Below are 25,419 nucleotides of genomic sequence, written 5' to 3'. Positions count from 1 at the left end.
AGAAGCTATTCTTTTTAGTAATATTTAAAAATATATATTTATTTTTAGTAAAAATATAATGTTTATGCTAAGAAATGCACCTTTTTTTTAAAACAAACCAGATTTTAAGTTCTCTATTTAAATTTCTGATGACGTGTTAGTTTCCCATTGCTGCTGTGACAAATTACCACAGATTTCATGGCTTAAAACAAGATGTATGGCTGGGCGTGGTGGCTCACGCCTGTAATCCCAGCACTTCGGGAGGCCAAGGCGGGCAGATCATGAGGTCAGGAGATTGAGACCATCCTGGCTAACACGGTGAAACCCAGTCTCTACTAAAAAATACAAAAAATTAGCCAGGCATGGTGGCGGGCGCCTGTAGTCCCAGCTACTCGGGAAGCTGAGGCAGAATAGCGTGAACCCGGCAGGCGGAGCTTGCAGTGAGCCGAGATCGCGCCACTGCACTCCAGCCTGGGCAACAGAGCGAAGACTCTATCTCAAAAAAAACAAATAAACAACAACAAAAACAAAACAAAACAAAAAGCAAGATGTATTCTCTTACCGTTCTGAAAGCCAGAAGTCTGAAATGGATCTCAGTGGGGCAAAATCAAGGCAAGGCATCTGCAGGGCTGTTTCTAGAGGCTCCAGGGGACAAACCATTCTTTGCTTTTTCCAGATACCGAGGCCACCCCATGTCTTGGCTCGTGGCCCCATGCCACATGGCCTTCTCTTCTTCTGCATCCATCATCACATTGCCACCTTCTGCCCTTGACCTTCCTGCATCCCTTTCATAAGGACTCGCGTGCTAATGCTGGGCCCATTCAGATAATCCAGGATAATCCCCCCATCTCAAAGTTCTTAATCACATCTGGAAATCCCTTTGCCATATAATGGGACAGATTCACAGATTCAGGGATTAGGATGTGGATCTCCTTTGAGGGCCATTATTCAGCCTTTTACATACGGTAAGAATCAGGAGTCATGAGCCCCATACACAGAAGCTCCTTGGAGTCTTTGGTAATCCTCTGAGTGTAGAGAGGTCCCAGGAATGGCTGCTCTGGGCTATCAAAGTGAGTGGGCCTGGGGGATTTTCCTGAACAGCCTCCCCTGCTTGATGCCCAGGGAACCCAGGCCAGGTCTCAGCTTGAGGGCAGCACAGAGCATGGCCAGGTCAGATCCCTGCTTGATGCCCAGGGAACCCAGGCCGGGTCGCAGCTTGAGGGCAGCCCAGGGCATGGCCAGGTGAGTGCCTCTGCTGTTCTATAGCCGTGTGGGCGGCAGCCCAAAGAGCTGGGTCTGCAGCAGGGCTGAGTGCGAATCCTGCTTGGGTCCCTCTGTGTCGCAGGTCCGTGAACTCAATATGTTCACGACCAAACCTGTGACCTTCCACCTAAACCTGTACCACCACCCGCGTCTGCCCCACCCTTCCCTGGTGCCCAAGCCCTTGTTCTCCTTCACAGACCACCCACCTCCCCACCCAAACCATAGGAAATTCCACCAGCATTCCTTCCAAAACACCTCTCAAACTTACTCCTTGTCTACCCAACTCCACTCCTGGTCCAAGCCACCGACACCTCCCATCTCCGTGACTGCAAAGCTCCCTTGCTGGTCTCAAGCCTTCAGCCCTGTCCCTCCCAGTCCACTTCCCAGCCACAACCTCTGGGAATAAATGCGATGGCAATCTGGCAGGGCTGCCTCCTGCCTCACCTCCTCGTGGCTCCCCATTGCCCTCGTGGCAAACGTCCAGCGTGCCTGCTGCTGCTGAGCCCTCCAGCCCCATCTCTTGCCACATCCCCACTCGCACCCCAAGCTCCAGGCAGATGAGCACTGCTTGGCTCCTCAAACCAGCCAGCGCCTCTGGCCTGTGAACCTGAGCACGTTCTGTGCCTCGGCTCCCTCTCCCCATCCCCTGCCCAGGGGTCATTCCTGGGCATCCCCTGAATTTCTGGGGTGGGTTGAGGGCCTCTGTAGTCACTCGGGTCTCCTGGGCTTGTCCCTACTGGGCCCCTAATATCCCTCCAGGCTTGGCCCAGGTTAGACTTGGGGAGGGCGCATGGAACAGTTGTGAACAAATAGATAAGCATTCCAGGTATGTGGGGAGGGAGGTCATCCACGGAGAGGTCCCCCCCAAAACCCTCAAGGACCTCAACTGGAAGGTGAACCCCAAAGGGGAAAGGAGCCCCATCTACCCCTGCTCCAGAGGCCCAGGGGTGACGCTGTGGAGGGGTCAGAATCAGGGACTCTGCCCACAGCCAGTGCACCATAGGAGGCCGCAGAGCCACTCAGGAGGGGCAGGAAGACAGCCACGAGTGACCGGGATTCTCTCATTCTTGCCTTGACCAAACTCTACTCTGCCACCCTGGACTCTTTTATTACCCTTAAGATGGTATCTCACACTGTCACCCAGACTGGAGTGCAGTGGTGAAATCTCGGCTCACTGCAACCTCTGCCTCCCAGGTTCAAGTGATTCTCCTGCCTCAGCCTCCCCAGTAGATGGGATTACAGGCGTGCACCACCACGCATGGCATATTTTTGTATTTTTAGTAGAGACGGGGTTTCGCCATGTTGGCCAGGCTGGTCTGAAACTCCTGTCCTCAAGTGATTCACCTGCCTCAACCTCCCAAAGTGGTGGGATTACAGGCGTGAGCCACTGCGCCTGGCCCCTGGACTCTTTTTCAACCAGGCCTGACCTTTTGACTTCCGTGGTCACCTCTGTATTGTCCAATTTTAGCAGGAATCCTGCTAAGTCAGTTTATCCAGAGCCCCCCGTATCTGACCACCTTCCATGTCTGACTGGGTTCCTCTTCCTCCACCACCCCTAGGTGCTGTCTGAGCACCCTGGCCTGTCTTCAGCAGGAATTCTGTTAGGTGGGTTTAGCTGGAACCCCTCTTCGCTCGGATGTTTCGTTTTAGTCACTTTCCATCCAGTGACCCCCACCCTGCTCCTTGGCGATCAATCCCAATATCTCTCCCGAACTGCAAAACCCCATCAATCTCAGTGGCTCCCCACTGCATAAAGTCAGCCTGACCATCCTTAACAAGTGTTATGAATGATAATGGTGGGCTTTGCAGCTGGCCTCATGCCCTCCCTCCTGGGCTTAGCAAAACACTCCCGCTCAACCCTGGTTCTCCTCAGACGACCAAAGGCTTTCCTCCTCACATTGGATGTACATTTCTTCTTTGTTTTAGAGGCAGGGTCTTGCTCTGTTACCCAGGCTGATGTACAGTGGCACAATCATAGCTCACTGCAGCCTGGAACTGGACTCGAGCAATCCTCCTGCCTCAGCCTCCTGGGTAGCTAAGACTACAGCTGTGCCCAGCGAATTAACCACCATGCCCAGGGAATTAATTATTTATTATTATTATTACTGTGAGATGGGGTCTCATTCTGTCGCCCAGGCTAGAGTACAGTGGTACAATCATGGTTCATTGCATGATTTCTTTATTTTTTGTAGAGACGAGGTTTTGCTGTGTTACCCAGGCTGGTCTCAAACTCCTGGGCTCAAGCGATCCGCCTGCCTTGGCCTCCCAAAGTGTTGGAATTATAGGTGTGAGCCACCGCGCCTGGCCTCATGTACATTTCTAAATCTCCCATGCCAGGACCTCTGAGGTTTCTGCAGACCACACTCTCTCCTTCCACCCCTCATCACCTTTCCTCTGCAAGGGGCCTCCCTTTCTGGCCTGGACCCCTCCACACTCCCCAGCCACCCCTTCTCCCCAGCTCAGCCTGTCCACCCTGCTGCTCCCCTAGAGTCTTCCCTGAGGCTCAGGGAGTCCAGGTTGGGGGTGCTCGGGTCTCAGCAGGGCCAGCACTCACCACTGGTGTTCCTTGCCATACCCTGTGTAAGGCTCCAGAGCAGGCCCACCTGTGGCCTCTATGAGATCTCAGTATCGGACTAATTAACACCCTCAACCCATGCCATGGGGCCCCTGATGTGTTCCCAGCACTGGACCAGGTGGGGGAATCCAGAGATTACGTTCAGACCCAGCCCTGCCTTCCTGGAGCCCTCAGAGAGCCAAGCCAGCAACAGTCCTCACCTGGCTCAGCCAGGACACTGGTTGCCTAGACAGGACATGCGAACCAGTCACAGGCAGACCTGCAAATGGGTTTCACTGTCCAGAATTGAATGGATGGCTACCCAGCTGTGGCAGGGCGAAGGCATTACTGAGCAAAAGACACTGAGTTTTTTTTTGTTTTTTTTTTTTTGAGATGGAGTCTTGCTCTGTTGTCCAGGCTGGAGTGCAGTGGCGCCATCTCAGCTCACTGCAACCTCCACCTCCTGGGTTCAAGCAATTCTCCTGCCTCAGCCTCCCGAGTAGCTGGGATTACAGGCATCCGCTACCATGCCCAGCTAATTTTTGGATTTTTAGTAAAGATAGGGTTTCTCCATGTTGGCCAGGCTGGTTTCAAACTCCTGACCTCATGATCCACCTGCCTTGGCCTCCCAAAGTGCTGGGATTATAAACATGAGCCACCGCGCCTGGCCGACGCTGGGTTTTTGAGAAAAGAAAAGCTTTTATTGCAAGTTGATTTACAAGGGGATAGGAGTCCAGCTCAAAGCTGCCTCCCTGTACTGGCTTTAAGGCAGTAATTTTATTGGAAAAGGTTTATGAGGTGGAAGGAAAGGGAGGTCCTTGGGCAGGCGCAGTTATCCTTCATGCCTCATGGGTCGCATGTGCAAATCAGGAGACATTAGTGTGAAACACGCAGTGGAAATTTAGGCTTTGATGTCTGAAAGCCTGTTCTGCACAGACTCCCGTTGGCCATCTTGGTTCCAGCCAATTTCAGCCAGTTTCTAAAATCTCACAAGCGGAGGGAGTGTCAGCTTTTTAGGAAGTTGTTTCTTTTCTTACCTGCTATCCTGCAAACTCAAGAATTTCTGTTAGTCCCTGACATCTTTAACTCCTTGGGGCATAGTTTCGGAGGGACCCATAGGGGCGGCAACACGGACGTGCGACCTGTGGGCTGCTGCCCAGGGCCTTGTGGGCAGAGGGTCCCTGTGCTCCCTTTAATGCTCTGCTGTTGCTGTCTTGAAATTCTTCATAGTTTTCCAATGGGGACTGCTCATTGTCATTCTCTCTCTTTTTTTTTTTTGAGATGGAGTTTCATTCTTGTTGCCCAGGCTGGAGTGCAATGGCATGATCTTGACTCACTGCAACCTCCACTTCCCAGTTTCAAGCGATTCTCCTGCCTCAGCCTCCTGAGTAGCTAGTATTACAGGTGTCTGCCACCATGCCTCGCTAATTTTTGTATTTTTATTAGAGACAGAATTTCACCATGTTGACTAGGCTGGTCTCAAACTCCTGACCTCAGGTGATCCACCCGCCTCAGCCTCCCAAAGTATTGGGATTACAGGCATGAGCCACCGTGCCCAGCCTTTTTTTTTTTTTTTTTTTTTTTTGAGACAGGGTCTCACTCTGTCGCCTACACTGGAGTGCAGTGGCATTATCTCAGCTCACTGCAACCTCCGCCTCCCAGGTTCAAGCAATTCTTGTGCCTCAGCCTCCGAGTAGCTGGGATTACAGGTGTGTGCCACCATGCCCAACTAATTTTTGTATTTTTAGTAGAGATGGGTTTTCGCCATGTTGGCCAGGCTGGTCTCGAATTCCTGGCCCCAAGTGATCCACCCTCCTCAGCCTCCCAAAGTGCTGGGATTACAGGCATGAACCACTATGCCCAGTTGTGTGGGCTGCTTATTCTTATTTCATACTGGACCTTGCAGATTATATGGCCAGTCCTGAGGGTCTCGAGTCTTCGTGCGTGGGCCATCCACCAGGTATGCATCCATCTAGCATCACCCGTCATCCTCATCTTCTGCTGGGTGCCTTGCCATGTGGCGAAGTCAAAGGCCTGTGGTTGAAGTGATCATGGGATGTGGCGCTCAGGAGTGGTGTCCAGCTGGGAGCTTCAGGAATGCCCAAATCCTGCTTCCTGTGAAGTCCCCCAGCGAGATACAGGCACAAAGACACAGACGCACAGGAAACCAACGTGCCACTTGGTTCTGGGAGCCTCTCAGAAAAAACCACAGTAGGCCTGGGGCCTTTTGAGGTCTCTGGGTGACAAGTCCCTCTTGGGATTAGATCATGGTGACTGCTGATCCTGAGCAAGTCACACAAAGCTTCACAACCGTTCCAGGTGATAAAACATGGCACCGGGGCCGGATGCCGGTGGGAAGTCCCTCCTTCCGCTCTGGTTTTGTGGTTGCTTGCTGTGTGCTGTTTCCATGAGAGGACAAAGGGGAACTCACCCCCGAAGGTCCCAAAGTAGGTGAGAAAGGTGCAACTGGATGTCACTCTCAGTCCTGCCTCAAGTGAGTCACACAGTTCTGACCGGCTGTGCGGAGGACACCGTTTCTCTTTCTTTCTTTCTCTTGTTAGAGACGAGGTCCCGCTCCGCTGCCCAGGCTGGAGTGTGGTGGTGTGATCATAGCTCACTGCAGCCTCGACCTCCTGGGCTCAAGCAATCCTCCCATCTCAGCCTCCCAAAGCGCTGGTATTACAGGCATGAACCACCATGCTGGGCCAGAGAGAGCCCACCGTTTCTGTGCGAGGAGAGGCAATGAAGGTGTCCCCTCTGCCCTCTGAAATTGCCACCCAGTTATGCCCACGGAGCCTAGTTGTGTCTACAGTCAGATACTTCTGGGCTGCCCCTGAGACCAGATGAGTGATGTCACTTCCGAGTCCTGAATTTCCTGGGAAGGTAGGAAGGACAATGAGTGGTGTCTGAAAGTACAGCCCTAGGCACGGAGGGAGAGAACAGTTAGAAGCATTTGACTGATTTTGGTCTCTTTTGTTTTGTTTTTGAGACAGGGCCTCACTCTGTCACCCAGGCTGGAGTGCGGTGGTCTGATCATGGCTCACAGCAGCCTTGAACTCTTGGACTCCAGCGATCTTCCTGCCTCAGCTTCCTGAGTAGCTGGGACTACAGGCATGTGCCACCACACTAGGCTAATTTTTTTTTGAAAGATGGGGTCTCACTATATTGCCCAGGCTGGTCTCAAACTCCTGGGCTCAAGTGATCCTTCCACCTCGGCTTCCCAAAGTGCTGGGACTACAGGTGTGAGCCACCCCGCCTGGCCTGATCTTGGTCTCTCGATTTTCTGAAAGCTCCATCTCACTGTGACTAAAAGAGTTGAGAGAGGCTGGGTTTCTGTAACTTCTGCAGGTTGTAACATACTCTAAAGGTTCTAAACTATTACTAAGTGGATGATCAATTCCTTAATTTGGGCTTTTGTAAAGTGGGCCAGAGTTCGAGGCTTAGGCTCGAGGTCTAGGGGGACCTCCCCATGCCAGTGCCCAAACACCATGTGGAAGAAGTCAATGAGCCCCAGCAGATGTGAGAAGCAGAAGTGACCCCCGGAAAGGCAGCTGTCCAGCAGGTGCATGACCACAGGCTCCACACGAGCAGACACCATGTCTCTCTGTTCCATGCCCTGTGTCCTTTGCATCCAGCAGAATATCAGTTACTTAGCAGGTGCTCAATAAGTATTTGCGGAAAAAAAAAAAGAGCCATCTGGTCACTCAGAAGCAGACAACTAGGAGGCGAGTGTGCATGTGTGTGAATGTGTGTGCATGTTATGGTGGGCATGCGTGTGGGTGATGTGTGCATGGGTACTTGTGTGCTTGCACCTGTGTGTGCATGTGTGCACACATATGGTGTGTGTGTGGTGAGGGGATAGGTCTTCTTTAGTGACCCTGCCTTCCAGCAAATTTGACACAGTCACTGTCCTGGAACCTGACCCATTCTGAATGGCAGCCCCTCATCTTGGGGCAAAATGGGGAGTGACAGGAGAGAGGCAGCTCTTTCCTCTCCCCCCTGCTAACGGGCGCCCTCCCAGGGCCTAAGCTCCCCTTGACCTGTGTGAGAGTCTGAGAGAAGATGCCAGTCCCCCTAGGGACCCGGCAGGAGGAGAGAAACACAATGTCTTGCCGCCTGGAGTCCAGCGTTGAATGGGGTTCGGGGGACACTTCTATCAGTCCTTGCTGCTATTGCCTCTGCATACCATAGAGCTCCAACATAGCCAAGGACAGTGGGGTTCAAATCCAAGGCCTGCCACTTCTTAGTTGTTTGGTCTTGAGCAAAATTCCCTCTTTTGAGTAGGGGGAAAATTATTACTAGCCTGTTGTGATTATTGAACAGGATCATGAAGTAACACGTGGTGGGCGGCAGCCTCCAAGATGAGAGTGTGGCCAATGAGCCCCACCTCCTGGCTTCATGCCCTGGTACGGTCACCTCCCATACTGAATAGGGCTGGCTTCTGTACCAATTGGATGTTGTGAAAATGACAGTATGATTTCTGAACTACTTTTTTTGTGTGTGTGTGACAGGCTCTTGCTCTGTCACCCAGGCTGGAGTGCAGTGGCACAATCGTGGCTCACTGTACCTTTGAACTCCTGGGCTCAAGGAATCTCCCGTCTCAGCCTCCGGAGGACTACAAGTACAAACTATCACATCGGGCTATTTTTGGAATTTTTTGTAGAGATAGGGTCTTGCTCTGTTGCCCTGGCCAGTCTTGAACTCCTGGCCTTTATTTTTATTTTTATTTTTTTTAGATGGAGTCTCGCTCCGTTGCCCAGGCTGGAGTGCAATGGCACAACCTCGGCTCACTGCAACCTCCACCTCCCAGGTTCAAGCGACTCCTCTGCCTCAGCCTCCTGAGCAGCTGGGACCACAGGCACGCACCACCATGCCCGGCTAATTTTTGTATTTTTAGTAGGGACGGGGTTTCACCATATTGGCCAGGCTGGTCTAGAACTCCTGACTTTGTGATCCGCCTGCCTGGGCCTCCCAAAGTGCTGGGATTAGAGGCCTGAGCCACCGTGCCTGGCCAAACTCCTGGCCTCTTGATCCCAAAGTGCTGGGATTACAGGTGTGAGCCACCACGCCTGGCCTAAACTGCTCTTGAATCCCTGACCCACAGAAACTCAGGATAATCATAGTTCCTTGTTTTGGGTTTTTTTTTTTTTGAGATGGAGTTTCACTCTTGTAGCCCAGGCTGGAGTGCAGTGGCGCGATCTTGGCTCACTGCAACCTCTGCCTCCCGGGTTCAAGTGACTCTCCTGCCTCAGCCTCCGAAGTAGCTGGGATTACAGGCACCCGCCACCACACCCAGCTAATTTTTGTATTTTTAGTAGAGATGGGGTTTCACTGTGTTGGCCAGGCGGGTCTCGAACTTCTGACCTCATGATCTGCCTGCCTTGGCCTCCAGTTCCTTGTTTTAAGCTGGTAAATTTTTGGATAGTTTGTTACATGGCAAAGGATGACAAATGCATGTGTGTAGTCCAATGCCTGGAGCACAGTAAGAGATCAATAAATGATAGCAAGGCGCTGTTACTAATCAACCTTCTTCTCTGGAATCATGCTTTGTAACCAGATTGAGATCATTGTGCCAGGTTCCTTCTCTCCTTCAGCCATTCCAGCCAATACAACAAAGGACTGGTCCCATCAGTTTGCCAGGTGTGTCCAGATTCCTCTTTGACTTCAAGAAGGCCCCCCACACCATAGTCAACAGCCGTTTCCATTTTGGACTAGTTAATTGATATCCTGCTTTTGTAAATCTCTTACACCTGGACTGTTCTTTTTAAAATGTAAGGTCCTCAGCTGGGCGCAGCAATGCGTGCCTGTAATCCCAGCTACTCGGGAGGCTGAGGTGGGAAGATCCCTTGAGCCCAGCGGTTTGAGGCTGCAGTGCGCTATGATTCAATCTGTGAATGGGCCCTGCACTCCAGCCTGGGCAACATAGCAAGACCTCGTTTTTTTTTTCAACTTTTATTTTAGATGTAGGGCGTATATACGCAGGTTTGTTACATGGGTGTATTGCGTGATGCTGAGGTTTGGGATATGAATGATCCCATCAGCCAGGTGGTGAGCATAGTTCCCAAGAGTTAGTTTTTTCAACCCTTGACCCCTTCTCTCCCTTCCCCGCTTAGTAGTCCCCAGTGTCTACTGTTGCCATCTTTATGTCCCTGAGTACCTGTATTAGTCTGTTCTCACACTGTTATAAAGAAATGCCTGAGGCCGGGCGTGGTGGCTCATGCCTGTAATCCCAGCACTTCGGGAGGCTGAGGCGGGTGGATCACTTGAGGTCAGGAGTTCCAGACCAACCTGGCCAACATGATGAAACCCTGTCTCTACTAAAAATACAAAAATTAGCTGGGCGTGGTGGTGGCCCCTGTAATCCCAGCTATTCGGGAGACTGAGGTAAGAGAATCGTTTGAACCCGGGAGGCGGATATTGCAGTGAGCCGAGTTCGCGCCACTGCACTCCAGCCTGGGCGATGAGAGTGAAACTCCATCTCAAAAAAACAAAACAAGAAAGAAATACCTGAAACTGGGTAATTTATAAAGGAAAGAGGCTTAATTGACTCACAGTTCCGCATTATTTGCTGGGGAGGCCTCAGGAAACTTACAAGCATGGTGGAAGGCAAAAGGAGAAGCAGACACCTCCTTCAAGAGATGGCAGGAGAGCGTGAGAGCGAGAGCAGAAAAAATTCCACTTTTAAAACCATCAGATCTCGCGAGACTCACTCACTATCACGAGAACGGCGGGGCGGTGGGGAATTGCCCCGGTAATCCTTCCCTCCCTCAACACGTGGGGATTACAGGTCCCTTCCTCGGCAAGCAGGGATTACGATTCGAGATGAGATTTGTGTGAGGACACAGAGCCAAACCATATCAGTACCCAATGTTTATGGTTTTATGAACTTGTGAATGGCCTCCAGCTGGATCTGTATTGCTGCAAAGTACATGATTTAATTCTTTTTTATGATTATGTAGTATTCCACAATGTATATGTACTACGATTTCTTTATCTAATCCACCATTGATGGGCACCTACGTTGATTCCTTGTCTTTGCTATTGTGAATAGTGCTGCAATGCACACACAAGTGCCTATGTCATTTTGGTATAATACTTTGTTTTCTTTTGGATATATACCCAATAATGGAATTGCTTTTTTTTCTTTTTTTTTTTTTTTTGTGACGGAGTTTTGCTCTTGTTGCCCAGGCTGGAATGCAGTGGCACAATCTCGGTTCACTGCAGCCTCCACCTCCAGGGTTCAAGCAATTCTCCTGCCTCCCGAGTAGCTGAGATTACAGGCATCTGCCACCACGCCCAGCTAATTTTCTGTATTTTTAGTGGAAACGGGGTTTCACCATGTTGGCCAGGCTGGTCTTGAACTCCTGACCTCAGTTCATCCACCTGCCTCAGCCTCCCAGAGTGCTGGGATTATAGGTGTGAGCCACTGTGCCCGGCTGGCATTGCTTTTCTTGTTCCAAGGGGAATGCTTCAGTGTTTGCCTATTCAGCATGATGTTGGCTGTGGGTTTGTCATAGATGGCTCTTATTATTTTGAGGTACATTCCTTCGATGCCTAGTTTCTTGAGGGTTTTTATCACGAAAGGATGTTGGATTTTATTGAAAGCATTTTCTGCATCTATTGGGATGATGGTTTTTGTTTGTAATTCTGTTTATGTGGTGAATCACATTTATTGATTCATGCATGTTGAACCAATCTTGCATCACAGGAATGAAACCTACTTGATCATAGGAATTAATCTTTTTTTTTTTTTTTTTGAGATAGAGTCTCGCCCTGTTATTCAGGCTGGAGTGCAGTGACACAATCTCGGCTCACTGCAACCTCCACCTCCAGGTTCAAGTGATTCTCCTGCCTCAGCCTCCTGAGGAGCTGGGATTACAGACATGCACCACCATACCTGGCTAATTTTTTTGTATTTTTAGTAGAGATGGGGTTTCGCCATGTTGGTCAGGCTGGTCTCGAACTTATGGCCTCTAGTGATCTATCCACCTCAGCCTCCCAAAGTGCTGGGATTACAGCATGAGCCACCACCCGGCCAACTTTTTGATGTGCTGTTGAATTCAGTTTGCTAGTATTTTGTTGAGGATTGTTGTGTCTGTGTTCATCAGGGATATTGGCCTGAAGCTTTCTTTTTTCGCTGTGTCTTTGCCAGGTTTTGAGGTCAGGGTGATGCTGGCTTCATAGAATGAGTTAGAGAAGAGTTCCTCCTACCTGATTTTTTGGAATAGTTTCAGTAGAATTGGTAGCAGCTCTTCCTTGTACATCTGGTGGAATGTGGCTGTAAATCTAACTGGTCCAAAGCATTTTTTGGCTGGTAAGTTTTTTAGTTCCAATTCAATACCTTTTTTTTTTTGAGATGGAGTCTCGCTCTGTCACCCAGGCTGGAGTGCAGTGGCGCAATCTCAGCTCACTGCAAGCTCTGCCTCCCGGGTTCACGCCATTCTCCTGCCTCAGCCTCCCGAGTAGTTGGGACTACAGGCGCCTGCCACCGCGCCTGGCTAATTTTTTGTATTTTTAGTACAGATGGGGTTTCATCATGTTAGCCAGGATGGTCTTGATCTCCTGACCTCATGATCTGCCCACCTTGGCCCCCCAAAGTGCTGGGATCACAGGCATGAGCCACCACGCCCGGCCAGTGCTGATTCAATTTCTGAACATGATATTGATTTGTTCAGTCTTTCAGTTTCTTCCTGATTCACTCTTGGGAGATGGTGTGTTTCCAGGAATTTATCTATTGCCTCTAGATTTTCTAGTTTATGTGTGCAGAGGTGTTCATAATAGTCTCTGAGGATCTTTTGTATTGTGGGGTCCCTTATTACAAGTGACACATTTGTTATTTCTGATTTTGCTTATTTGATCTCTCTTTCTTTGTTAATCTAGCTAGCGGTTTACTGATCCTGTTTATCCTTTCAAATAATCAACTTTTGGTTTTGCTGATTCTTTGTATGAATTTTTGTGTCTCAATTTCATTAAGTTCTACTCTGACTTTAGTTATTTCTTTTCTTCTGCTATCTTCTGGGTTAGCTTGTTCTTGTTTTTCTAGTTCCTCTATGTGCGATATTAGATGGTTAATCTGAGGTCTAACTTCTTGAGGTAGGCATTGAGCACTATCAGCTTTCCTCTTAACACTGCTTTTGCTGTATCCCAGAGATTTTGGTATTTTGTATCTCTGTTTTCATTTCTTTCAAAGAATTTTTTTGATTTTGTGCCTTTATTTTGTTGTTTACCCCCAAAATCATTCAGGAGCAAGTCATTTAATTTTCATGTAATTGGTTTTGAGAGATCTTCTTAATTTTTTTTTTTTTTTTTTTTTTTGAGACGGAGTCTCGCTCTGTCACCCAGGCTGGAGTGCAGTGGCATGATCTCGGCTCACTGCAACCTCCATCTCCCAGGTTCAAGTGATTCTCCTGCCTCAGCCTCTCGAGTAGCTGGGATTACAGGCACCTGCCACCATGCTTAGCTAATTTTTTTTTTTTTTTTTTTTTTTTTTGTATTTTTAGTTGAGACAGGGTTTCACCATGTTGGGCAGGCTGGTCTCGAACTCCTGACCTCAAGTGATCCACCTGCCTTGGCATCCCGAAGTGCTAGGATTACAGGCTTGAGCCACCACACCCAGCCAAAATCTTCTTAGTATTTTCCGTCTTCATTCTACTGTGGTCCAAGAGTATGGCTGGTATGATTTTGATTTTGTTGAATGTATTGAGACTTGCTCTATGGCCGAGCATGTGGTTGATCTTGGAATATGTTCCACGTGCGGATGAGAAGAATGTATATTCTGTGGCTGATGGGTGGAGTTTTCCGTAGATGTCTAATAGGTCCAATTGGTCAAGTGCTGAGTTTAAGTCCAGAAATTCTTTGGTAGTTTTCTGCCTTGATGATCTGTCTAATGCTGTCAGTGGGGTGTTGAAGTCCTCCACTATTATGGGGCTAAGAGACCTTATCTTTAAAAAAAAGTCCAGGTCTCCTTAAGTGTTTCTACATATATGTAAGTAGAGTCCCCTGAGGTTAGCCTCCCTCTTGCTTTAATCTGATGTCCCCATTTTCCTATATGGGCACGGACTTCATCCACCCATCTGCCATCCTCAACATCACGTCACGTGCAGAGTTCATCATTCTCTGTTTGTGAAAAATCTCTCACCAGTAAGCACCTGTTTCTGACCAGTCTTGCTCCTTAGCAAGGAGAGTCTGAAACCTGTGCTTCCTGAATGTTTGTTTATTTATTTATTATTTATTTTATTTTTTAGACAGAGTCTCGCTCTGTTGCCCAGGCTGGAGTGCAGTGACGCGATCTCGGCTCACTGCAACCTCCGTCTCCTGGGTTCATGCAATTCTCCTTCCTCAGCCTCCTGAGTAGCTGGGATTACAGGCATGCGCCACCACACCTGGCTAACTTTTGTATTTTTAGTAGAGATAGGGTTTCACCATGTTGGTCAGGCTGGTCTCGAACTCCTGACCTCATGATCCACCCGCCTCAACCTCCCAAAGAGCTGGGATTACAGGCATCAGCCACCGCTCCTGGCCTTTGGTTTTGTTTTGTTTTTGCTTCCTGAATGTTTACACCTGAGAACATTAAGGAGCAAAACACTCCTGGGCTGGCTGGGTGCAGTGGCTCATGCCTGAAATCCCAGCACTTCGGGAGGCCAAGGAGGAAGGATCACTTGAGCCCAGGAGTTTGAGACCAGCCTGGGCAACGAAGTGAGATCCTGTCTCTAAACAAAACAAAACAAAACAAAACACTTGGCTGGGCACCGTGGCTCATGCCTGTAATCCCAGCACTTTAGGAGGCCAAGGCAGGTGGATCACTTGTGGTCAGGAGTTCGAGACCAGCTCTGGCCAACATGGAGAAACCCTGTCTCTACTAAAAATACAAAAATTAGCCCAGCTTGGTGGCAGCTGCATGTAATCCCAGCTACTTGGGAGGCTGAGGCAGGAGAATCGCTTGAACCGAGGAGGCGGAGGTTGCAGCGAGCTGAGCAGTGAGCCAGCCTGGGCAACAGACTGAGACTCCGTCTCAAAAAACAAAAACAAAACAAAAAATCGACACTCTTGAGCTGACCACTACTGCCGATCATCCTCCAGACCCATTTCCTGTGGTCTTGGTCTCCCACCAGGCTGGCAAATAACCATCAGCCACAGCCATGCCCTGGAGGTGGGGCCATCTGGAACCAAGACTGATCCCTTCTGGACTCAGGACTGACTTTGTAATTTGTGAGGCCCAGTGCAAAATAAAAATATGGGGCCCCTTCTTGGAAAATGATTAAGAATTTCAAGACAGTGACAGCTAGGGCCAAATGTGGGGCCTTTGTGAGGATGGGCCCTGTGTGACTGTGGAGGCTGCACATCCATGAAGCTGCCCTGCTGGTGGCAGAGACCTTTCCAGCCCTCCAGGCCCAGTTTCCCTAGAATTCCCCGTGCCCCATGTCGGCGCCTCTCCGCTGTTCTCCCTTTTCCTTCCCCAGTGCCCTCTTACATCCTCTTTTCTGCAAAGTGAGCCAGGAATCTTGGCTGGCGTGGCCTCCCCTTGATGTCTTCAGGGCTATTGGGTTTCCCTTGACATTCATCTGGGGGACTCTGCCTCTTGCTCCGGCATCATTTTGTCCCTCTACTGCCATGGCTGGCTGCCTGTGAGGAACCTGGACCACATGGGGCTAGATTGCAAATTGGTACCCCGTGTTTTACCCGTGTTTTACCCGTGTTTCTCACACTGGGCCAGCCCACTTCTCCAGCCTCATGCTCTCATGTGCTGAGCAACAATCTCAAGGCATTCTGGGCCCTGACATGACTACGAGTTTTTGAATAGTGTGGCAGAGACAGGCTATATATTCGCTAATTTCATTGTACACAACTCCTGGCCCACTGGAAGACTACATTTCCCAGTGGCCCTTGCATCCAGGTGAGACCATGTGACCTGTAACAGACAATGAAATGTGAGGGAAAATGAAGTACAGGACTCCTAGGCCATGTCCCTCTGCCATGTTTGCTCCCCTGACCTGCCTGTTTGTGACACAGATGGTGGAATGACAAGATGGAAGCAATGCCTTCTTACTTTGTAGTCTCCCTTAGAGGCTACACAATGCCCTTCTCCCAGCCCAAGGGCTCAGGGGATGTATCTAGGGGGATTGGCTTTCTCCCCATTTTCCAAGGCGGGTCCTTGCCACCAGCCTCCATGTTTTCAGGAAGCTCCATGCAGCCATGGACATGACATTGGCCACAGAGGCAAAGTCATGGTGGGGGCTGGATGTGGTGGCTCACACCTGTAATCCCAGCACTTTGGGAGGCCAAGGCAGGTGGATCACTTGAGGCCAGGAGTTCGAGACCAGCCTGGGCAACATGGTGAAACACCATTTCTACTAAAAATACAAAAATTAGCTGGGCATAGTGGCACATGCCTGTAATCCCAGCTATTCGGGAGGCTGAGGCAGGAGAATCACCTGAACCCAGGAGGTGGAGGTTGCAGTGAGCTGAGATCGTGCCATTGCACTCCAGCCTGGGCAACAAGAGCGAGACTCCATCTCAAACCACAACGAAAAACAAAGTCATGGTGGTGCCTTGGACACGAATTCTGCTCTCTGGGCCTCGGCTCCCCCATTGGAAAGAAGGCAATCCCCCAGCCTCTCATGATGGAATTCTGGTCCAGGGGACAGCTCTCAGCTGTCTCTGGCTACATCCAAGGGAAGACCTGACTGTAATCTTTGCGTGGAGCCCCCACAGGTTGGCTCCTCTGAGCTTGGCATAGTTTGTAGAAGCCTGAAGATGATAACCCTCTGGAAAGAGTTTTCCAATATGAATATGTGGGGATGGGCAGGTGTGGCTTCAAAGTTGTAAAAAGGGTTCAGTCCATCTTTACCCCCACTTACCAGCAGGATGACCTTGGTCTAGGAACACCTGTCTGAAGAAGAGATGTTATCCACCCAGGATTAAGTGATGGCAGCACAGACTTTATTTCTCCGAGACTCAATTTCCTCATCTATAAAAACTGGAATAGAACTGTACTTACCTCATGGGGTTGCTGGGAGAGTCAAAGGAAATAAGGCACCGTATGTAGAGTTGAGCGGGGAGCCTGGTCCGAGGGTGTTTAGTGAATGCAATGTCAAGATGACCGAGTGCCTGCCCCTCAGCAGCCTTGCTCCTCCCAGCTCTGCGTGCAGGCCCTGGGGCTCCCCCGAGTGGTTTGATGAATGCTAGGGCTGCTCACAGCCCTTCATCTGGAATGGGGTGCAGCAGTGTGGGGGCCTTCTTAGGGGTGGGTTCCTAGTACCTCATTTAGAGTTTTGAAGAGGCAGCCAGCGTCCTGTGCGGAGAGCATTCCAAGGCCTGGAAGGCCCACCAATCACCAAGTTCTAGCACAGGCCCAATCAATCACTCCCACAACCTGCTGCAGACTGGCTGGCGGAAGATCAGATGCCCTGGTTGCTGAGGGTTAATTACCAACTTGGCACCCATTGTCTCAGGGAGAAATTGCAAGAGTCTTTCTCTTTTTGTCTCTTTCCAAAGGCATAAACATCTGTACTGCAAGTGGCCCAGGGGGCCTGGAGATGTTTATTTTGTAGTTAACAAAGAGAAGGACATTTTGGCTTGGGAGCTGAGCATTCTGCTGGCCCAAAGCTTCTGGGAGACTCCCTGCACTGGGAGGTGTCTCCAGGAGTGGCTCAGGGTGGGGCAGGGCAGTGGTGTGGGTGATGCTGGGCAGCAGAATAGATGTCTAGTCCAGGGCATTGGCCAGGCCCCCTCCTGGGGGCAAGCAGGGGAAGCAGTGTTCCTCAGTGCTCCTAGTGCGTGCTGGAAACACATGCACCAGCCTTTTAACAGTGCTTCCACTGAGCAGTGTGACAGTGAGAGAGACTTATGTTGTTCTTTTTGTTTTGTGTGCTTTCCAAATTTTTTTTTTTTTTGAGATGGAGTTTCACTCTTGTTGCCCAGGCTGGAATGCAGTGGCACCGTCTCAGCTCACTGCAACCTCTGCTTCCCTGGTTCAAGTGATTCTCCAGCCTCAGCCTCCTGAGTAGCTGGGATTACAGGCACGCGCCACCACACCCAGCTAATTTTTGTATTTTTAGTAGAGACGGGGTTTCGCCATGTTGACCAGGCTGATCTCAAACCCCTGACCTCAGGTGATCCGCCTGCCTTGGCCTCTCAAAGTGCTGGGATTACAGGTGTGAGCCACCGGGCCCAGCCTCCAAATTTTAAAATAATCCACCTGCACTTTATTTTCAAACTTGCACATGTAATGCATGAATGTAAGAGATTCAAGCCACATATAAATATATCAAATAAAATGTGAAAATGTAAGTGTCCTCACCTTCTCTTTTCCTTTTTTTTTTTGGAGACAGGGTTTCACTCTGTTGCCCAGGCTGGAGTGCAATGGCGTGATCACGGCTCACTGCAGCCTAGACCTCCCAGACTCAAGTGATTCTCCCACTTCGGCCTCCTGAGTAGCTAGGACTACAGGCACACACCACCATGCTTGGCTAATTTTTATATTTTTGGTAGACACCGGGTTTTGCCATGTTGCCCAGGCTGGTCTCGAACTCCTGGGCTCAAGAGATCCACTTACCTTGGCCTCCCAAAGTGCTGGGATTACAGGCGTAAGCAACTGCCCCTGGCCTCCTCCTGTCTTCCTCCTTTCCTTTTCCAAAGGTGACCACTATAAGAGTTAGGCATAGAACTTGCAGGACTTTGCTGGTGCCTTTGTATACACATACATATATTTCCCTCCCTCTTTTTAAAATTTGGCCAAAAAAAAAATTACACTTATGCTTTCTTCTTTGACTTTTTTCACGTAAGATATTCTGATACAGTGTGTGTAGAAGCACTACATTAATTTGTTCTTTTTTTTTCATTGCCTTTGGAGATTATACACCACATTAATTTCAATGGTGACATAGGATTTCATAGTATGGAGGTAGAATAATTCATCTGATCACTTATCTGATAGAATGAGTTCTTTAGAGGGCTTGGTGAGAGTGAGACCTGGGCTAATGTCCAGGTTTAGGGTCAGGAAACCTGTGACATTATTTTTTTCTTTTTTCTTTTCTCTCGCAATTTTGCCCAGGCTGATTCTGAACTCCTGGGCTCAAGGCATCCTTCCTCTCAGCCTCCAGAGTAGCTGGGATTACAGGCACGCATCACCGCGTTGGGCAAAAAATCCGTGTAACTGTAATGGAAGGGCTTGAGAGCAGTTGCGGTTCAGGGCTGGCCTTCTTCCGCAGATCTGCGGTCTTACCACGGGGCGGCGCTGGTGAGCAAGCCTGCGCCGGGACAGCTCCTGCAGGAAAGGCGAGGGCGGCAGGAGGCGGCGGCTGGGGGCTCTGCCGCAGCGGGAGCTGGGCGGGCGGGCAGCTCCTTACCTCTGCCAGCTGGGCCAGGGGCCTTAGCCTATTTGTCCACCTGCAGCATTGGGGGAACTATGAGGACATTCAAATTCTGCATTTGTTCCCTTACCTGAAGCAACAGATAAGGAAATCCACTGCAGGCAGGGAGTCGGCAGAAAAGGGTATTTTCACCCAACAGCTAGGTCCCTAAGAAAGTAAAGGTCAGTAGATACCTTTATTAAATGGGGTCACATATTGAAGGTCCTGGGGAAAACCAGCTACTTGAAGGAACCAAGTCAGGAATTATTCTCTAAGGAGGGAACTGCCCCTACTTTGTGCATTGTAAACTTGGAGTTTGATAAATAGGGTTCTCAATCTGAAAGGCAGGGCAAATCTGAGGTGCCCCCTGCTCCTGGTGGTCCCCTGAGTTTACTGATAAAAATTGTTAAAATGTATTGAGGACTCACAGGCCAGTCACTGAGCTAAATATTGTACCTTTCTTATTTCATTTAATCTTCACAACAACCCTATGAGAAACTACTGCTGTATCTTTCTTTCTTTCTTTTTTTTTTTTTGAGAGGAAGTCTTGCCGTTACCCAGGCTGGAGTGCAGTGACTAGATCTCGGCTCACTGCAACCTCCGCCTCCCAGGTTCAAGCGATTCTCCTGCCTCAGCCTCCCAGAGTAGCTAGGGAGTAGCACGCCAGGCTAATTTTTTTCTATCTTTAGTAGAGACGGGGTTTCAACATGTTGGCCAGGCTGGTCTCAAATTCCTGACCTCAGGTGATCCGCCCACCTCGGCCTCCCAAAGTGCTGGGATTACAGGCATGAGCCACCATGCCCAGCCTGTACCTATTTTCTAGATGAATAAATGGAGGTTATAAAGGAGCCAGGCATGGTGGCTGGTGCCTGTAATCTCAGCACTTCGGGAGGCCAAGACGAGAGGATCACTTGAGCCCAGGAGTTCAAGACTAACCTGGGCAACATAGTGAGACCCTGTCTCTACAATAATTAAAAAAAAAAAAAAAAAATCAGCTGGACGTAGCAGCCCACGCCTGTGGTCCCAGCTACTCAGGAAGCTGAGATGGAAGGATTGTTCAAACCCAGGAGAGTGAGGCTGCAATGAGCTATGATTGTGCTGTCAGAGGCAATGGAAACAGAGCGACTCCATCTTGAATAGGGGCTGAATAAAATGAGGCTGAGACCAGCTGGGCTGCATTCTAAGGAGGTTGGGCATTCTTAGTCACAGGATGAGATAGGAGGTCGGCAGGACTGGTTTCACAAGATACAGGTCACAAAGACCCCGCTGATAAAATGAGATGCAGTGAAGAAGCCGGACAAAACCCGCCAAAACCAACATGGCTGGTTGTCCTCACTGGTCATTATGTGCTAATTATAATTCATTAGCATGTGAAAAGACACTCCCACCAGGGCCATGACAGTTTATGAATGCCATGGCAATATCTGGAAGTTACCCTATATAGTCTAAAAAGGGAAGGAACCCTCAGTTCCGGGAACTCCCCACCCCTTTCCCAGAAAACTCATGAATAATCCATCCCTTGTTTAGTATATAATCAAGAAATAACCGTAAGTCTACTCAGTCAAGCAGCCCATGCCGCTGCTCTACCTATGGAGTAGCCTTCCTTTATTCCTTTACTTTCTTAATAGACTTGCTTGCACTTTACTGTCAGCTCACTCTTGAGTTCCTTCCTGCTTCAAGCCAGGAACCCATGCGGCACCCCCAGGCTGAATCCCAGTTTTGGAGTTTACCCTGTGACGGTGCCACTGCTCTCCAGCCTGGGTGACAGAGTGAGACCCTGTCTTTACAGAGAGGAAAAAAAGGAAAGGTTGTGCTTGGCAGGCAGTGTGCCAGAGCCCCAAGAGTCAGCAGGAGGGGTTGGGGGGAGAGTGGGGGGGTGCAAGGGGCGGGGAGGAGCTGGAGAAAGTTGAGCAGATTCTGTCTCCCGCTGGGAGATCCCAGCCCAGTAAGTCAGCGCACAGAAGGGCAGGCCTCGCCCGTCTCACAGGACTGAGAAGAAAGGCGAGTTTCTAAGAGACTGGAGGACTCCCTACATGGGAAAGGGAAGTGATTTTAGCCCGTTTGGCTGGGAGTTCGGCGGATGGTTCCAACTCACGGGTATTAGCAGAGGGGAACAAGGAATTGCTGAGGGTGGCAAATTGGTTATAATTAAGAGAACCTGGGAGATGCAAAACAATGTGAAGGCCACCAGCTGTCCTGGATTTGGAGACTCTGTCCTTGGAGCCGCTTGCAGGGGGTTGGAGGGATGGCTCAGGAAGCCAGCCGCCCTCCCCTGCAGTGCAGACCATTCAGCAAAGACTGCAGGAGGATGGAGCCTCTCTGCCTGATATTCCCAGGGCCCAGGGGACTGCCCTTGCTCCTGGGTCTTCCTTCCTGCTTCACTGTCACCTTTTCTTCCTCCACAATTTAAATGCACCCATCTTGTCTCTTAGGAAAGCAAACAGGCTTGGGAGTGGGCTCAAATCCTGACTCCTGTGCTTTTTTTTTTTTTTTTTTTTTTTAAGACAGAGTCTTGCTCTGTCTCCCAGGCTGGAGTGCAATGGCACAATCTCGGCTCACGGCAACCTCCACCTCCCCGGTTCAAGCAATTCTCCTGCCTCAGACACCTGAGTAGCTGGGATTACAGGCATGTGCTACCACACCTGGCTAATTTTTATATTTTTAGTAGAGACAGGGTTTCACCCTGTTGGCCAGGCTAGTCTCAAACTCCTGACCTCAAGTGATCCACCCACCTCAGCCTCCCAAAGTGCTGAGATTACAGGCATGAGACATCATGCCTGGCCGGTTTTTACACTTTTTAATTTTGGGGGGAAAAAATCAAAAGAATAGCATTTTGTAGCATTTCATGACACATGAACATTATATAAACTTCAGGTTTTGGTGTCCGTGAAGTTTTATGGGAACACAAGCGTGACCATTTGTTTACATATTGTCTGTGGCTAATAACAAGGGGAGCTTGGTGGCCCCCATCCCCCCACTCCTCATGGAGTTGCGTAGATGGCTCCAGGGCTTGTTGGAGTCATCCAGGGTCCCAGTGGCTGGCCTGTGGTTCTGGTCAATGGATCTGAGACTGTATAGCCTGCAAAGTCTAAAATGTTTAGTATTTAGCCTTTTACAGAAAATGTTTGCCGACCTCTGGCATAAATGCCTGAGAACAGGTGATCAGTAAAATGTATCCTGTTATTCGTATTATTATGACTGTTACTATTATCCCTCCTGGCCTCATTTTAACTTTCAAATAATCATGCTCATGGCTTAATGGAGAGATTCTAAACCTGAGGTCCATGGAAGGGTTTCAGGGGGCAGGGGGTCTCTGGACCCCTGCAGTTTGGCAGATGGGGTCTTTTTTGCAGGGAGAGGCTCCATCCAACCCCTGGTTCTCAAAGGGGTTTGTGTCATCAAATAGGTAAAGAAGTGTAGGTTTGATTCTTCCTTGACCCAGGAAAATCGATCCACACTTTCCCTGGGCTTTCCAGAGGCCATATCCTTGAAGATGAGCTATTTGGGGGCCCACCCACTGCCTGTGTTGGAGGGGCCTGCAGCTCAACAGGAGTGAGGACCCCCAGCTTTGGAGCCAGTGGTCCCAGGCTGAGTCCGAACCTTGGCGGCCCCTGGCTGGACCCCTTCTCTGACCCTCAGTTCCCTTGCTGGGTTGCGGCAAAGATGAATTCGGTAATGTCTGTTGGTCACTTGGCACAGCGTCTGGTACACAGTAGGTACTGCAGAGATGGTAGTGGTTATTAATCTTATTGTCCTTGCACATTCAAAAGTGCTTTCCTCAGCTCACTCAGACCCAGGAAAAGCTGCCCCTGTGTTTGGCTGAATTTGAGGTCTGAATACCCCTTGAGGGCCCTTAATCTCTATCTTTGGTACCAGCAACTAAGGCAAGTCCGCTAAACATTCACATGATCAATATGCAAAGAAGCACGACCCTCAGTGAAGTTTTTAAAAGTTCAGTGACCTCATTTGAAGAGAGACAATGCTACTAAGACGGAAATAAATGGGATCTGCAGCTTCACTGTTGCGAAAGCCCTGGCTGTTTCTGAGTGTTTGCTGTTTCTCCCGGAGGGGTTACTCTGGAGCTCAAGCTTGGGTCTACTTTCCCCCTAAAACGCTTCTTGTGGAGCCCCCTTTCCCCGCTCAGTCACCCAGAGCTAACGGGTTTATTCCAAAGCCCAGCAACCACCACCGGGAGGGGACAGGGTGTCCTTGCAGCCAGGCTGTCCTGGAGATGGGCGTCCTGCACAGACTGGTTCATGTTCAGTCCGGCAGGCACTGCCCCCCCCCACCAGTTGCTGGGCATAGGCCCATTCAGCGGAGGCCTGGTGGCTCCAGACAACAGCTGGAAACCAGAAATGAAGACTTCCAGCTACAAGCAAATGTTGCTGCTTCTTAAGGTTGAAATATTCTATCCCTAAAGTGTCCCTTTCAGCTGAGCGAAAACAATCCCCCATCGGGACCGACCTCGCCACAGAGGAACAAAAGCTTCCCAGTTCTCTGAGTCCCAGAGACTGTCTGCAGTTTCAGGCACGCATGGCCCAGAGGGGAAAGAAGATGGTCATGTGACTTCCAAGCCTGGAGACAAGGTCACCCTTGTCCAGCCCCGTTCCCCTTCACAGGAAGAAGAGCCTTTGACTGCCTGACAAAGGATGGGGCTGGTGCTGCCCTGGTGCTGGCTCCCGGGTGGTGGATTCTCCAATATCTGCATCTGTCAGGTTCAGGAGAACACAGGGCAAGGTCAGTGGTCCCCAGAGTCCACTCAGATGGGTTTGAGGGTCTCATCCTGGCCTCATTGTCCCGTAATCCTAAAGGGGTTCTTCAGGTGGGACAGTTGCACATTCTGGCTGCATTTATTTTATTTTTCTATTGCAGCGTTATTTGTCCCTAAGAAATTCACCAGCAAGGCCGCCCCGTTTGTTTTCCACCAGCCATTTCCTGCCATTAAAAATATTTTCCTTCATGGAAGGAAAGAGCCTCTAGGAGAGAGAAGGAAAGCCCAGTGAAGATAAACAGTCAAGTGAAGCTGACCTTTAAAGGGGCCATCATGGGTCGGACGCGGTGGCTCACGCCTGTAATCCCAGCACTTTGGGAGGGCGAGGTGGGCGGATCATCAGGTCAAGAGATCGAGACCATCCTGGCCAACATGGTGAAACCCCGTCTCTACTAAAAACACAAAAATTAGCTGGGCGTGGTGGCACGTGCCTGTAGTCCCAGCTACTCGGGAGGCTGAGGCAGGAGAATTGCTTGAACCCAGGAGGCGGAGGTGGCAGTGAGCTGAAATAGCGCCACTGCACTCCAGCCTGGAGACAGAGCGAGACTCCGTCTCAAAAAAAAAAAAAAAAAAAGGTGCCATTATGTTCCAACATCTGCGGCAGCATGGGGGCTGGCTGCAGGGTGGAGGCAGAAGTTAGCCAGGGAGGGGACAGTGGTGAAGTGAAGGGCACGGACTCCATGTCGAGGCAATGCTTCCAGGGATTCTGATGTGGTAGGTCTGGGGTGGGGCCCGGGAACCTGAAGTTTAACAGAGCACATAGGGATTCCCAGGCAAGTGGTCAAATGCATCCCACCGAGAGCCACGTCTGTGGTGGTAATATTCTTTAGCTGGACTGGCCTGTGCCCTCTTTTCTCAGAGAACACTATCCTAGCAAAAACTGGCTGGATGAGGGAGACTTCACCTGGCCAAGCTGTCTCCTGAGAATCTGGAACTGGGACTCAAAGCACGAGCAGTCTGTGTGTGCCAGTCAGGTTAGAAGCTTTGCTCGCCAGGCGCGGTGGCTCACGCCTGTAATCCCAGCACTTTGGGAGGCCGAGGCGGGCGGATCACCTGAGGTTAGGAGTTTGAGACCAGCCTGGCCAACATGGTGAAACCCCATCTCTACTAAAAATACAAAAATTAGCTGGGCGTGGTGGCGGGTGCCTGTAATTCCAGCTACTCCGGGAGGCTGAGGCAGGAGAATCGCTTGAACCCGGGAGGCAGAGGTTGCAGTGAGCAGAGATTGCACCGCCATACTCCATCCTGGGCGATGAGCAAAACTCTGTCTCCAAAAAAAAAAAAAAACAAAACAATTTTGCCAATAGGTTCTTTGGCTTCCAGGGGAGTCCTTGTCTCCTGTCCTACTCCTGCCCACCTTGGTCCTGCCAGGCACTCCCTCACTGCCTCAGTGCATCCCAGGACACTGTCCCCCATAGCCTTCTGAGGGGTGGCCCCAACACTCACCCTGAGGATGCCACCTTTGCCCATGTTTCCTTGGGTTGTGCAGAGCCCTGTGCTCC

The 25,419-nt window shown here is 50.1% G+C and overlaps 1 protein-coding gene across 1 annotated transcript in view; it reads right to left on the bottom strand.

The window, feature by feature from the left end:
• Positions 1-6,559: 6,559 nt before the first annotated feature.
• Positions 6,560-25,419, bottom strand: part of KREMEN1 (kringle containing transmembrane protein 1) — a 93,756-nt gene continuing 74,896 nt past the window's right edge. Inside the window, exon 10 of the mRNA XM_024352891.3 lies at positions 6,560-6,671. Coding sequence (XP_024208659.1) covers positions 6,609-6,671 — 63 coding nt within the window. The 3' untranslated portion in view covers positions 6,560-6,608. The remainder of the gene's footprint in view (positions 6,672-25,419) is intronic.

The sequence above is a fragment of the Pan troglodytes genome, chromosome 23 (genome assembly GCF_028858775.2).
Source record: "Pan troglodytes isolate AG18354 chromosome 23, NHGRI_mPanTro3-v2.0_pri, whole genome shotgun sequence".
Classification (NCBI taxonomy): domain Eukaryota; kingdom Metazoa; phylum Chordata; class Mammalia; order Primates; family Hominidae; genus Pan; species Pan troglodytes.
Note: the sequence above shows the minus strand (reverse complement) of the source record. Positions and strands in the feature narration are given on the sequence as shown.